Source organism: Ursus americanus, chromosome 11 (assembly GCF_024610735.1).
Source record: "Ursus americanus isolate L20-20 chromosome 11, mUrsAme1.1.p, whole genome shotgun sequence".
Classification (NCBI taxonomy): domain Eukaryota; kingdom Metazoa; phylum Chordata; class Mammalia; order Carnivora; family Ursidae; genus Ursus; species Ursus americanus.
In genome coordinates, this window is record NC_142137.1 from 75,646,854 (window position 1) to 75,660,825 (window position 13,972).

The 13,972-nt window shown below is 44.9% G+C and overlaps 1 protein-coding gene and 1 pseudogene across 18 annotated transcripts in view; one reads left to right on the forward strand and one right to left on the reverse strand.

Moving 5' to 3' along the window:
- The window catches only part of WDR27 (WD repeat domain 27), a 169,085-nt gene that overhangs the window by 96,384 nt on the left and 58,729 nt on the right, over positions 1-13,972 (reverse strand). For 17 of the 18 annotated variants that reach the window (XR_015726188.1, XM_087865709.1, XM_087865711.1 and 14 more), the window contains 3 exons: positions 12,604-12,725; positions 3,419-3,516; positions 2,327-2,429 (listed from right to left, as the gene is read on the reverse strand). Coding sequence is in view for 16 of the 18 variants with exons in the window: in XM_087865709.1 (XP_087721835.1) it covers positions 2,327-2,429; positions 3,419-3,516; positions 12,604-12,725 (323 nt within the window). In the remaining 2 variants the exon portion in view is untranslated. Of the gene's footprint in view, positions 1-2,326; positions 2,430-3,418; positions 3,517-12,603; positions 12,726-13,972 lie in introns of those variants that run through there. The other variant, XM_087865713.1, reaches the window with a different exon arrangement.
- LOC148109308 (polyglutamylase complex subunit TTLL1 pseudogene) lies at positions 545-1,496 on the forward strand (annotated as a pseudogene).

Sequence of the window (13,972 nt, forward strand, 5' to 3'; positions counted from 1 at the left end):
TTAGTTTCTATTCCAAATCCACCATAAGACATGTGTGTCTAACGTGTAAGGTATGTTGGGGAGAGGAAGGGAAGGAGATTTCATTAAAATAAGTACACTGAGGGGCTCCTGGATGGCTCAGTTGGGTGAGCATCTGACTCTGGATTTTTGGCTCAGGTCATGATCTCAGGGTCATGAGATCGAGCCCCAAGTTGGGCTGCACACTGGCTGCGGAGCCTGCTTGAGATTCTCTCCCTCCCCATGCTCTTCCCCCACCTCTCTCTCTAAAAAACTTAAATTAAAATTAAAAAATCAATTTAAAACAATGAAATGAAATAAGTACTTGGGCCGGTCCATGGGGTGGCAGCTGGTGTCGTCCTGCCAGCCTGCAGTGGGGCTGGCGGCCCTGGGCCACCATGTTCCAGACTCCTCGGTGCTCCTCCACACCACACGCCCACCAAGAAGTGGCAGAAAAGCCATCTGCCATCAGCTAAGAACCTGAGGCAGGACTCACTGGAGAGGAAGAGAAAGCGGACATTCCTGTCAGCACCGTAAGTACCTGTGAACTGTGGCAGGAAAAGTGAAATGGGTCACTGATGTGGAGAAGTCAGTGCTGATGAATAACTCTGAAGAGCGGGTGGATCCAAGTGACAGAAAGCGAGGGCTGGAATTTTTACTGGATCAGTGTGCAAACCCACCACAACGTCTGTGGCATCAAAACTGTCTATCGGCTCTCAGACCATCACACGGTCAACTGTTCTGAACCATGGCCAACTGACCCAGAACGATCTGATGGTGGAGAATACGAAAAGCCACAGGAAGGAGCAGGAAAAAGAAGGGGCTCCTCTAACAGAAAAGGTTGGAAACACAAAACACCCCCATGCTGCCCGCTGACCACAACCTGTCTGTGGAGGAGTTCAGAACAGCCGCTCCAGGTCACGAAACCTTGTGGAAAGCCCAGGCACAGGTGTCTTTCTGATCAACAAAAACTCACAGATCAACACGTGGTCCCAGGACAGCAAAATGGCTCTGGCTGTGACACCGTCCACTAAAGAAGCCATGTGATGTCTCCGAACATCAACGACCCATGACTAACCCGCGAGAGGACATCCAACCCGTGATGGTTCTGGCGTCTCCGCCCGCCCGCTGAGTGGCTCAGTGAACACGGCTGAATTTGGATTCCACCACTTTTGCTCAGGGAAGCACACCCCGAGTGAGCTGGACCCCGTGTTTGTTTGTGTGTCTCACCAATCAGAAACACCCCCACAGCCACACCCATGGGGAAGGGTCGTGAGCAGCCTGCACTCTACCTGGACAGCAGCCTCCGCGAGCTGCTGGACGAGGTCCACTGGGTCATCATGCAGTCGTTGCAGGCCACGGCACAGAGGAACAGCGACCAGCAGCGCTTCCAGTGCCACAACTGCGACACCATCGCAGACGACAAGCTGAAGCGCTGGCCGACAGAGGCGCAGGAGTCCGGCTCTCCCCTCCAGCACCGCCAGCAACTAGACCCATAAGTAGTAGCTGACCAGTGACACCCTCCATACTGCGGCTCCTAACGGCAAGACTACAGACTCTGGGAACAAGTCGCCCCAGAGGAAGTCCCCAGCCATCGTGAAAGTCTGTACAAGGAAGAGCTGGTGCGGGGTGACAGGGCTGACCGGGAGCTGAGAAGTCGCCAGGGCCAGTCGCTGGGGCCCAAAGTGGCCGACCAAGAGACCGCGGGATGCCCCCACGACCAGACAGTGACCACCAGGAAACACGGGAGACTGCATCCTAGACCCTGCCAAGTCCTCCGTGCACCAGGGCCTATTCTGAAATTCCCTTCTTCTAGAGTTTTTTCCCTTCTTAAGCCCTGTAAATAAATAAAGGCACTTCTTTGGAAGGTTAGAAAAAATAATAATAAAATAAGTATATTTTATAAAATAAAATAAAAATTGTTCCCTAAGATATCAAAAAGGAACACTCCCAGTTAAATACTTTGATCTGGTATTTTATTTATTAGAGTCGTTATGTGGTGATTCACAGAAAATGCAGCACGTAGCAATTCCTTTCCCATGGAAGGCAATTTGTGCAATGATTGATAAATGAATAAAGAAATAAACTGATATATGACTGGGGTTTAAAATAATCCTGCCTCACCAAAACTAACACATGAGGACCTTTCATAACTCACACATTACTCTTATTAAAATACTACTACTTGCAAGTCTCAAACCCTGGCCAGTAGCCAACCTTCTTAAAATAGATTTTTATCCTCATGTGCAACAACATTAAACAGTTTCCACAAGAATGAGTCTAGAGTCTCACGGCTGAAGACCAAAAAACACGCCACAGCGGTACTTACATGTCTGTCCTCTGCACCAGAAGCCACGTAGCGTCCGCAAGGGCTAAAGGCAATCCCACATGGGTATCCGTGGTTTGGATGTCCTTCAAAACAGCGCTCGCATCTATAGGAAAAAAATAAATACCAAGAGAAAAAAATGATTTTTTAATTTAACACAAATTAGGGCAAAGGACACTGACTTGTAGCCTGTCTTTACAATAATTAACAAACCAGCACTGAGACAACACACTCTCATGTGAGTTATTAAAGGCAGGCAGGTTACTCTGGAGATCTTTAAAAAAATATAAAAACGAACGTTTTCAAATCATAAATTATTTGGATCAGTGATTCAAAGACTTTTGGGAGGTGTGACACTCTTTCAAGGCTGGTCAAGTGCCACAACCAACTACTTACAAAGTGTTACATAAAACCTGCTTATTGTTACAGATGTCAGAGAACCGATGCTGGTGTCACCCAGAAAATCTCCAACACCTCTGGGGATGGCCAGAGCCGCCCAGGGAAAGCCTTCGCAAGTGTTGACCAGCACAGGGCTGGGCTCCAGGGAGCTCCGCGATGCCAAACAGAGCCACACCCGGAGACGGCCTCGGGGAGCATACCCTCCCCACGTGAGAGCGGTTTCTGTATTCGCTTAGCGATTAGAGGAGAGCAGAGACACAGCTCATTCTGCCCTTGCAAATCGGTATTGTGCGTGCACACACACCAGTGTTGATGACACTTTGTTACATACGTTATCGATTTAGTGATTAGTCCCCATAGCAGAACTATCTTTTTAGAGAACAGGAGTACACATATCTACGTGTTTGCATGACTAGAGTTTGAGCATCTCCTCACCTCCCTGTGCATCTTTGACCCTCAGGGGTCACAAGACACTCACACAGCAGAGGAAAGACCAGCACCCTTTCTGTTAGCATTCCGAATTGGTGTGACCGGTTCTCAGATGGGTCAGCATGAATCCGTTCACTACAACCTGGTCGTATTTAGCAAAGAGATCAAACCGAGTTTACGGACCCTAAGGCCACATGCCTCAGGAGCTGTCACAGAAGCGCGTCCGTGTGCCCCCGGCTGCGACCTGCAGGCCAGGGCGGGCCTTACCTCAGGGTTCTCAAGTCCCACAGCTTTATGCTGTCCCCGGTGGCTGTGGTGGCAAAAAGGTTATAAACCTGGTGCTGTTGGGTCGTGAATGATGATCCCTAGAATTGTAAGGGGAAGAAACAAGATGTGTTCTTTAAAGGCTGAATTAATAAACATTACACTGGTGATATCTAACAACGGTGAATCTGAAGTAAGAAACTGACACTGAAGCACGAGAGACTATGGACTCTGAGAAACAAACTGCGGGCTTCAGAGGGGAGGGGGTGGGGGAATGGGATAGGCTGGTGATGGGTAGTAAGGAGGGCACGTATTGCATGGTGCACTGGGTGTTATACGCAACTAATGAATCATCGAGCCTTACATCAGAAACCAGGAATGTACTGTATGGTGACTAACATAATAAATCATTATAAATAAATAAAAAATCATTAAAATTAAAAAAACAAAACCCTGGACTTAGCAACAATCTGCATAAAGAAAGGAATACCTTAAGAATCAGAGTCTGGGGTCTTTGCATTTTTATTTTTTTGAATCAAATAATTATTGAATTTGAACATACAAATTTGATTAAGAAGTCTTTTTTTGCAAATGTATAGAATTAATGATTTATTAATATTTATAAGTGCTTATCTCCTACCACATCCTATACACAGTGATCGACATAGAACTCCTACAAATAATATATAAACAAACAAACAAAAGAAAAAAAAAGAAACTGACACAAAGTATTTCTCTTATTTATAACAATTTCAGAATTGGCCTCCAAAAACTTCCTTATGAATAATTACTAACGGTACATTTTGACCTTAGGAAGTGTTGGCGTATGTTTTCTATGTATGAAATGCCACCGAGAGTTAGAAAAGTACGATAAAAGATAAAAAAGACTACAAGATTAATATACCAGAATTTATATTTAAATTTATATCTTCAATAAATTATCTGAAAGATGCCCTGAATGGGGCACTTGAGGTTTGAGGTTATGAATCTGCCGGTTATCAAGCCCTAAGGCCCCCGTGCAGGGGTCTGTGCACGGGCTTGCGTGGAGCCCCGTGCGTGTCCCTGGTGGGGTCCCTTGGAGGACCTATGCCTGATCCGATCATCACTTCCCCTCGGGCTGCAGTCAGAAGGAAGGCTGCAGTGACTTAAAATAGCTCCTAGAAGGGGCTCAACTGCACTCCACGTACAGAACCATTTTTGGACCCAAACACTAAATAATTATGGCTCATAACAATGTCCATCTTCCTTCCATGCCAAGAATATCCAAATTATTAAGAACAATGTAAAGAAGTGTATCTGACCCTTACTGCGCACATACCTCGAGGTTGTTGTTCAGCCACAAACAGGAAACGAAGGTTTACACAAATCAACAGCAAACAGAGAGTCTTCCCTGTGCCCACAGCATTCTGGGCACTGAGCACTTCATCCTCTCAACACACTTATGAGACGTAAACTATTTTATACCCATTTCAGGTGAGAAACACGACACAGAGGAATCCACTCAGGGCCCCCCAGCCCCTAATCCCAACATAGCTGAGGCATCCACAAGCGAGCACGGGGTCAAGCCAACTTGGTAAATCGCAACGTCCAGACAATGCAACAGACACAACGCGAACACCCAGAGACCGTCCACAAAACACCAGGCACTGGGCAAGGCACTGAGTCTAAGAGTTTAACAGAAAGGCGTAGTTCCCCAAAGGCAAGAGAAACAAAAGATAAAATGAATTTATGGGACTTCATCAAGATTAAAAGTTTCTGCACAGCCAAGGAAACAGTCAGAAAAACTAAGACACAGCCCACGGAATGGGAGAATATATTTGCAAATGACACTACAGATAAAGGACGGGTATCCAAGATCTACAAAGAACTTCTCAAACTCAATACACGAGAAACAAATAAGCAAATCAAAAAATGGGCAGAAGATATGAACAGACACTTTTCCAATGAAGACATACAAATGGCTAACAGACACATGAAAAAATGTTCAAAATCATTAGCCATCAAAGAAATTCAAATCAAAACCACACTGAGATACCACCTTACGCCAGTTAGAATGGCAAAAATAGACAAGGCAAGAAACAACAATTGTTGGAGAGGATGTGGAGAAAGGGGATCCCTCCTACATTGTTGGTGGGAATGCAAGTTGGTACAGCCACTCTGGAAAACAGTGTGGAGGTCCCTTAAAAAGTTAAAAATTGAGCTACCCTATGATCCAGCCATTGCACTACTGGGCGTTTACCCCAAAGATACAGACGTAGTGAAGAGAAGGGCCATATGCACCCCAATGTTCATAGCAGCAATGTCCACAATAGCTAAATCGTGGAAGGAGCCGAGATGCCCTGCAACAGATGACTGGATTAAGAAGTTGTGGTCCATATATACAATGGAATATTACTCAGCAATCAGAAAGAACGAGTTCTCAACATTTGCTACAACATGGACAGCACTGGAGGAGATAATGCTAAGTGAAATAAGTCAAGCAGAGAAAGACAACTATCATATGATTTCTCTCATCTATGGAACATAAGAACTAGAATGATCAGTAGGGGAAGAAAGGGATAAAGAAAGGGGGGGTAATCAGAAGGGGGAATGAAGCATGAGAGACTATGGACTATGAGAAACAAACTGAGGGCTACAGAGGGGAGGGGGGTGGGGGAATGGGATAGACGGGTGATGGGTAGTAAGGAGGGCACATATTGCATGGTGCACTGGGTGTTATACACAACTAATGAATCATCGAGCCTTACATCGAAAACCGGGGATGTACTGTATGGTGACTAACATAATATAATAAAAAATCATTATTAAAAAAAAAAAAAAAAAGGCGTAGTTAGAACACCTTACAACACTGCTAGTTTCCTGAAGCTAACCAGTAAAAAACCAAAAGCATTCACTGGGATAAAAAGAGAATTAAAATCTGTTTTCAGTCAATCCAAGGAGGCTAAGGAGGAAGAAATGAAGAAGCCAAGAAAATTCATGATAAACAGAAAGTACAGAAGTTTTTTTTTTAATGTAGAAGAGAAAGCAGAAAATAAGACCAAATGTGTGAGTAATCATATTAAGTGCAAACAGACTGAACTCAACAAGTTAAAAAAAAAAAAAAGAGATTCTTAGTTGGATTTCAAGAAAAACAAAACATTATCTTTAAAGGCTGAATGTGAAAGGTGGGAGAAAAAGAGCACATACTAAATAAAAGAACGCAGGATTGATTGTATAAGTACCAGAAAACATTGACAGAAGGCAAATAAGACCTCATTAAAAATAGTTTATAAATATTATAAAAGGAACGCTGCACATAAAAATATAAGAAATCTGGGGCGCCCGGGTGGCACAGCGGTTAAGCGTCTGCCTTTGGCTCAGGGCGTGATCCCAGCGTTATGGGATCGAGCCCCACATCAGGCTCCTCCGCTATGAGCCTGCTTCTTCCTCTCCTGCTCCCCCTGGTTGTGTTCCCTCTCTCGCTGGCTGTCTCTATATTTGTCAAATAAATAAATAAAATCTTAAAAAAAATATATATATATATATATATATATATATATGAAATCCGACTTAAATATACCCAATAACACAGCCTGTAACTATATAGAGCAAAAAATTAATAGAATTATAAGAAGAAATTGACAGGATTACAATCATGGAGAGAAATGTTAATACATTTCTCTAATAAAAACAATCGAGTACAAAAAAATAGGAAACTTGAATAATTTGAATACAATTAATAAGGCTGGGCCAATAGACATCTATGCAAACACATACCCAACGGTGGGTGAGAACACATTCTTTTCATGCACACATATGTAATAGCCATAAAAATCAACCAGAGAACCAAGTTTCTCAATAAATACAAAAATCTCAACAGGTAGAAGAGAATCAGTGCCATATAGGTCATGTGCTCTGAACACAATGCCATAAAATCAGAAATCAGTAACAAAACGTTTACCAAAAACAAGGTCATACATGTAGAAATCTAAAAGCACACATCTAAATAAAGTCTAGGTTTAAAAAGGTCATAACGGGAGTTAGAAAATATTTACTGCTAAATAATTAAAATAGCCACGTGCTAAACTGGTAAAGTGCAAGTAAAGCAGCATTCAGGGGGAAATTTATAGGCTTAAATGCATCCATTGTAAATGCATAAAGATGGATTAAATTCATACCTACGGTGTAGAATAAAAACCAGGTAGCACAGAGATATGTACAGTTTGCTGCCATTATGTAAAAGGAAAGCACACCACACAATACAGAATGTATTTTGATGCGTACTTGGGACCACAAATTCAGTTGTGGTCATCAAAGAAGGATGAGAAAGAAAGATACAGACCAGAATTGTGTCTGTCCCCACAAGCATTTCATTTCTTTAAAAAAAAAAAAAAAAAAAAAAAAAACAAGATCTAAAGATAATAAAGTAATATATTTTAAGGCAATCATACCAGGATTTTACTGACCATTCTTGCTGAAAATCTAAAGTTTTCTGTGCGATAAAATGTTTTCACTAGAAAACTATTTAAACCTTTATATATTTAATTTTTCAATTCAAATGAGCTGTACACAGCATTATGTATTCACATCACAAAAATGCATGTATCTTATTCAGGCATAGAAAAAAAGTAACAGTCAAGTTTTTATTATATATAAAGAAAAAACTAGAGATATGATTTTAAAAGAGACCAATAAATCATAAAAGATTTATGTATTTGCATTGTAAAAATAAACCATTTAATGATATAACACAATTTAAAAACAGGAAAATACAGCATTCACTTTTTGATGTGGTACTGTTGTGAACGTGATAAAATTAAACAGTCTGCTTCTCCAACAACGACCGTGGGGCAATTCTCAGGAGAGGTGGTTTTCAGACCACGCACCGGGATGCTTGCAAAAGAGCATTACTCGAGTGTGACGGATATGGCTATGCTTGTCCTGAGCTCAAGAGAAATTCGGAATGATCTGTTTTATGTTCTACTGGAAATACGACCTTTGGACCAGTTAGGATTTGTGTTCCATGAGCGTTCCTGGGTAGCAGCTCCCATATGGCTGCGGTTAGTCTGAACACTTTGATGTATGTTGTGTAACTGAACAAAAATTTAAAAGAAGTTTAGAAAAACAAACTATTAGAACACAGTATAAGTGTCTGTAACCTTACACTCCTTCCCTTCCCTCCCATCAGATACCATTCCGAAGTGTATTTTCAGGAAGTAAAACCAGTTATTTTCCCAGTAAAAACCTCAAGACTGTTTTTCCTAATACAACACCTCTCAACCAAGAGCACACCACAATGATCCCAAAACATCGCAGTCATCACTGGAAGACCGCACCAATTTGAGGTAGATCGGGCTACTGCTTGCTCATTACATAAGCTTCTAGTTAATGGAGAAGAAATTTTAAGCAGTTTCCTAAAGCAAATGCACGAAAACTGGTAACGACGAGAGGTTTTATGAGAGGGACCTAAGACCGCTTGTCTCTGTGTGGTCACTGTGTCACCCGAGGCGGCAGGAAGGCCGTGGTTTTGCACCGGCTGCTGCTAACCCCACAGTCTACACTAGCGCATCTGGACCGAAGTCTCCTAGGAGTCTGTTAGGGCTCCCTAAATGCAGAGATGCTGTCCCAGAGATCCACATGTCCAACAGGAAGGGGACGCTGCTCCAGCCTGACACTGCACCCTGAAAACAGGCAACATCATAAAGCCCCTGCCCACCGCCCACCGGGACTACTGTAGCCCCAGCCTCTCCCACATCAGCCACAGAGCCAGGCCCAGGCAGGGTACGGAACCATGGCAGGCATCTGAGCACAGGGAGCTCAGTCTACGGCACCATTACGCGAAGCTGTTTGCCGCTGAAGGAGCAAGGCGTGCACTAGGACAGCAGCTATGGACCACCACCAGCCGTGAAGCCAGGAATCCATGCAAGCGAAGCGGGACCGCAGAGGCTGGTGCTGTGCTCCCGAGGCCCTCCCTGGCTGGTGCCACTGCTCCCGAGGCCCTCCCTGGCCGGGGACGTGCTCAGGATCCCTTCTTCCCTCTCCAGCCTCTCACTCCACTGCAGGGAGCTCATAAAGCACAACGTGTTTGCAGAGCACCAGCGACCTACCCACAGGGTAGAAGACAGAGCGCAAGCACAAGCCCTTCCAGCCAGAGTCACGAGGTGCAATCTCATTACGGCCATGTCTGTGCACTGCACTCACGCACAGCCACGCAAGCATCGGTGCGGTCACTCACCTTCCTGCTCAGCCTTCATGATGGCCGCCCTGCACCTGGAACAAAGCCCAGATGGTGCCCAGAGCCTATAAGCCCAGCCAGGCGCTCTGCAGTGAACCCCCACCGTGGGCTTCACCACATGAGCCTGCACTCTGCTCTCCCCATGCACACCTGGCTCCCTCCCGTACCTCATGGACCTAGGCCCACCTCACCTCCGCAGAGAGGGCCCCCCAGAGGAGCCGCGGCACAGGGCACGTGACGTCGTGTGAACCCACTTGTCTCTGCAGAAGGATACCAATCCATCAAGTGTGAGGACCCTGCTCTCTCCTGCACGCGGGTATCCCCGTGCTCACCACAGCGCCAGGTGCAGACTCACTGAGAGATGTTGACATGAACTCGTTCCTAGCTTAATACAGATGCACACACGCATGTGCACACACATGGAAACACACATGCCCACACACCTCCACATGCATGTGTGCACACAGCCATAAACACGTGTGTATGTGTGTGCGCCTGCATGTCCTGACCCAGTCCAGGCCACAAGAGTGGTGAGGACCCAGGGGCAGGCGCCAGGATGTTCAGTCCCAGCCATCCCCTGAGACCCCGCCGTGGTGGACCGCTAAAGACGTGGAGTGCCAGGGCCACAAGTCTGCTAAGCAGGCTTCTTATCAGGTTTGGGGAAGCCCCGAGCCTGCACACGAGATGCCAGCACGGCGGCCCCCAGACCACAGCTCCGCACTGTGTTTGGACCCGGAGCTCGGCGGCCCAACGGCCGACTGAGGGCACACTCGCTGCGGACGCGGCTCAGGGAACTGCCGTGGCGTGCCTCATCTTCCACGTCTATGCACTAGGGCTCTCTGAGCACGGAGTTCACGCATGCTCAGCACGTCGTGTCCGGCAGGGGAGCACTCGGCACACGTGAGTATGGTGTGTGCACCGGTAAGAGCGTGACAGGGCAACATTGGGGGTTTGCCTCCTCCTGTCCTGGAGAGAGCCCCCCAGGAGCTAACCATCACCAGATCTCAATGCATCCCACAGAAGTCACCTATGGTACTGGGCCCAGCAACCCAGGTTCCCTCACAAACCCTGCCTGAGACCAGAGTCCATGCCAACACATACGTCCACACAGGGATGAGACAGGAGAGCAGCAAGGGCCTGCAGGCCAAGTCTGACTCTATCTCAAGAGTTGCTGGGAACCTCGAGGAATTTCAAGGAAGACAGTGAGATGTTCACTTGTATTTAGCAGTGGGAGTATGACTGGGTTGAGGAACAGCTTTGTGGAGACAGCGGATTGGGGTGGCAGCAGATGGCAGCTGGGGCAGGAGAATGGATGGACAGACTGCCCAGGAAGCTGCTGACCAGGCAGTGCTGGGTGCACTCGTGGCATTCATACCATGGGTTTACGTGAGGGAGTCAGGCTGTGAGGACACACGGAACACAGAGAACCACCTGCCTATTAGCCCAAACTCACTAACTGCGTGGGCTAAGGCAACCTATTTTTACATACTTCAAAATTCTCCTAAAATCAAGTTCTATCTGACAATACGCGACAAGGTAGAGTCCCAGTCAAATATAGCCTTCTCCAATCTTCCCAGGAGACAATAAACATCCTCATCACGGCCGTCACACTCTGTCATCTCACGTGACAGCACTCGCCACAGTCAGCTTTGTGTAAATATGACCCATGCCCACACCTCCCACATTCTGTATACAATTTCTTTGAAAGCAGCTTCTTAATTCGGCTTCTGATCTTCTACTGCAAGTAGCAAATTCTTGCACATTTGTCCTTAACACTCACAGGAACAAAGGGATCGTGTGGAATTCGGTGCATTTGAGAAGTGAGAGTTTTCTAAGGCAATGCCTACTAACCTTCATAAATTCATATTTTAAAAAAATAGGAAGAATAGTTGTTATTAAATGAACTGAGGATATGTTAAGAGATTTACCTGCACAGGTAAATCTTATTTAATCCCTGCCACAGAGAAAAGTAATGAATGCAAAAGGTTTAAAAGTCTTCTACCACGAAATCGGAACAGAGGAATGGAAACAAGAAAACCCCAAGATGTCAGACAAAATAGCATCACATCAATTTTCAAAATGAAATAACTTCTTTTGAAAATATGAGAAAATTGGTTTAGTTTAAAAGAATTATCTTTACCATTATTTTAAAACTGGGATTTTATTTTTTTATAAATAAAAAGCATTTAAAACTCCAAAACTATATTTTGTATTTCCAATTTCAGCAGCTGAAACAGTCATGGTGGTAATGACGGTGATGATGGTGGTAATGGTGGGGGTGGAGCCTACTTAGGATTTTTCTCTCCCTCTGCCTGTCCCTCCTTCTAAAAAAAGAACAATGATACCCTTGAGATCATAATGCAGATTTCAGAAGACTATTTATAAATTAAAGTCATTGCAAATATATCAAAAATCCAAATTGTAGTTGCAGTCCTAAAAACAAGTTTTGTTCACAAATCTTAAATGGCTTTTGGTCTGCAAAGTGTCTTTTAAACTAAACTATGAGACAATGAATTCATCAAAACAGCACCTCCTCTAATCTCGAGTCTGTAACCCTAGCTGTGGGTAGTTTTAAACTACTACTCTGTCAAGACAGATAGGAACATCTTACAAAGAGAAACTACCGATTCCTGAAGGTACCTCACATTCCAGCAGGGTCTACATGACTCGCTCAGTCCTTCAGAGCCTGAAACACCCAAACCCTTCATCAAGTTTTAAGTGTGAATGCATTACGAGTAAGGCTGAAAAATAGGCCCACAAAATAATCAAAGAGGAAAGTACAAAAATTAACATTCCATATGGCATTAAACTATCTTCTAAGGTCAAACATCGAGGCTTACAAAATTTAATGATGACCAAAAATTAGCAATGAATTCGGTAGCAAACTGTTAAACTTGCATCAGACATCTGTACGAGTCAAACACTTTAAACATACAATTTTACAAATGATAAGTGCTGTCAACAGCTCACTCACTTTATTCTGGCAGATTTGGTGGACAGGCCGTGAATGGGCTTCCAAGATCGCGGCTGCGCTGCGACCTGCATTGAGGTCAAAAACCTCCAGAGTCCTGTTCCGGCCGGCCGCGAGCACGAGATCTGTGCCACTCAGTTAGGGAACTCCTCTCAACAACCCGCCACCGGGAGTGAGCCGTCCCGTGTATTCTGTTAGTACTTTTGGGACACCAAGGAGACACACTGGGGATGATGGGCATTACCATCTGAGGCTCCACAGAAGCTGTGATCACAGCCCTGCTCCCCCCCTTCTGGTGCTGGGCGTCTGGCAGGAGCTGCTGGGCCGTGGACTAGGGCAGACCCAGGTGGTACCCGTCTCAAGGTGGGAAGCCCAGAGGTCTAACTTCAGTGAAATGAGGTTTGAGGGCTCCAGGAAATGCCCAAATCAAGAGATGGAACGGCAGCTGAATCTATGGGTACTGAGCTCAGAAGACAGGTCTGATGGTAAAATTAGCAATACAACCATGAACGTGGACAGGGCCACCCGAGTCGGCCACACGAGAGCCCACCACTCCCAGCATGGCATACTGTCGACTGAGCGCCACTAACTCCTACACTGGGGACGGGAGTGGCAGTTAGTGACCACCAGAACTACTCCGCCTCCAAGGTGCGGCTCAGAGCACTGTCATGGATAGTATATATGGTAGAAGGACCACTAGATTCGATAATAAACCCAGTGCTTACACTGAAATACACAGAAACCACTATTCGAGGCCAGAATACTCACAAGGACACAATTCTGCTAGGTGTTGTGTCATGTGTGTAGCAAAGGTTCTAGCATAAAAACACCACATTTGTAATTAAAACACACTAGAGCCTCTGACACCTTCTATCAGTCCTTCTGAAATGTCAACTATAAAATTCTTCAAAAGAACATAACTTAGACCTCTGAATAACTTAAAATTTTATAAAATGAATTCCTGAAGATCAGAGCTTTTCTTCTAAATAAATCAAAACCAATGCTTTTTAATTAAAAGGGATGATGCTAGCCAAAAAAAGTCAAAAAATAAACTTTTAGCCTCAATTTCAGATTCAACATTACTGCTGTAACGTCTGCCAGCCCCCACAGAGCTGGGGCAAACTTTCGTTAATGGAAGGATGCCCATCGCAAGTGTAGCAGTTCATTTTTAAAAAGTACTAAATTACTACGTATTATACAATAAACTACAGACAGAAATACCAGATCACCCTGCTGTATGTCATATGCTCTGCTACGTCCACATCTAGTTTTCCTCTGGCACTCTCTTCACCACGGAGATGGAATCACTGCACGTGTAATTAATGCAGAAGACGTGAGCTCCCTGAGTCCCGTGCTCAGCAGTGCACCTGCA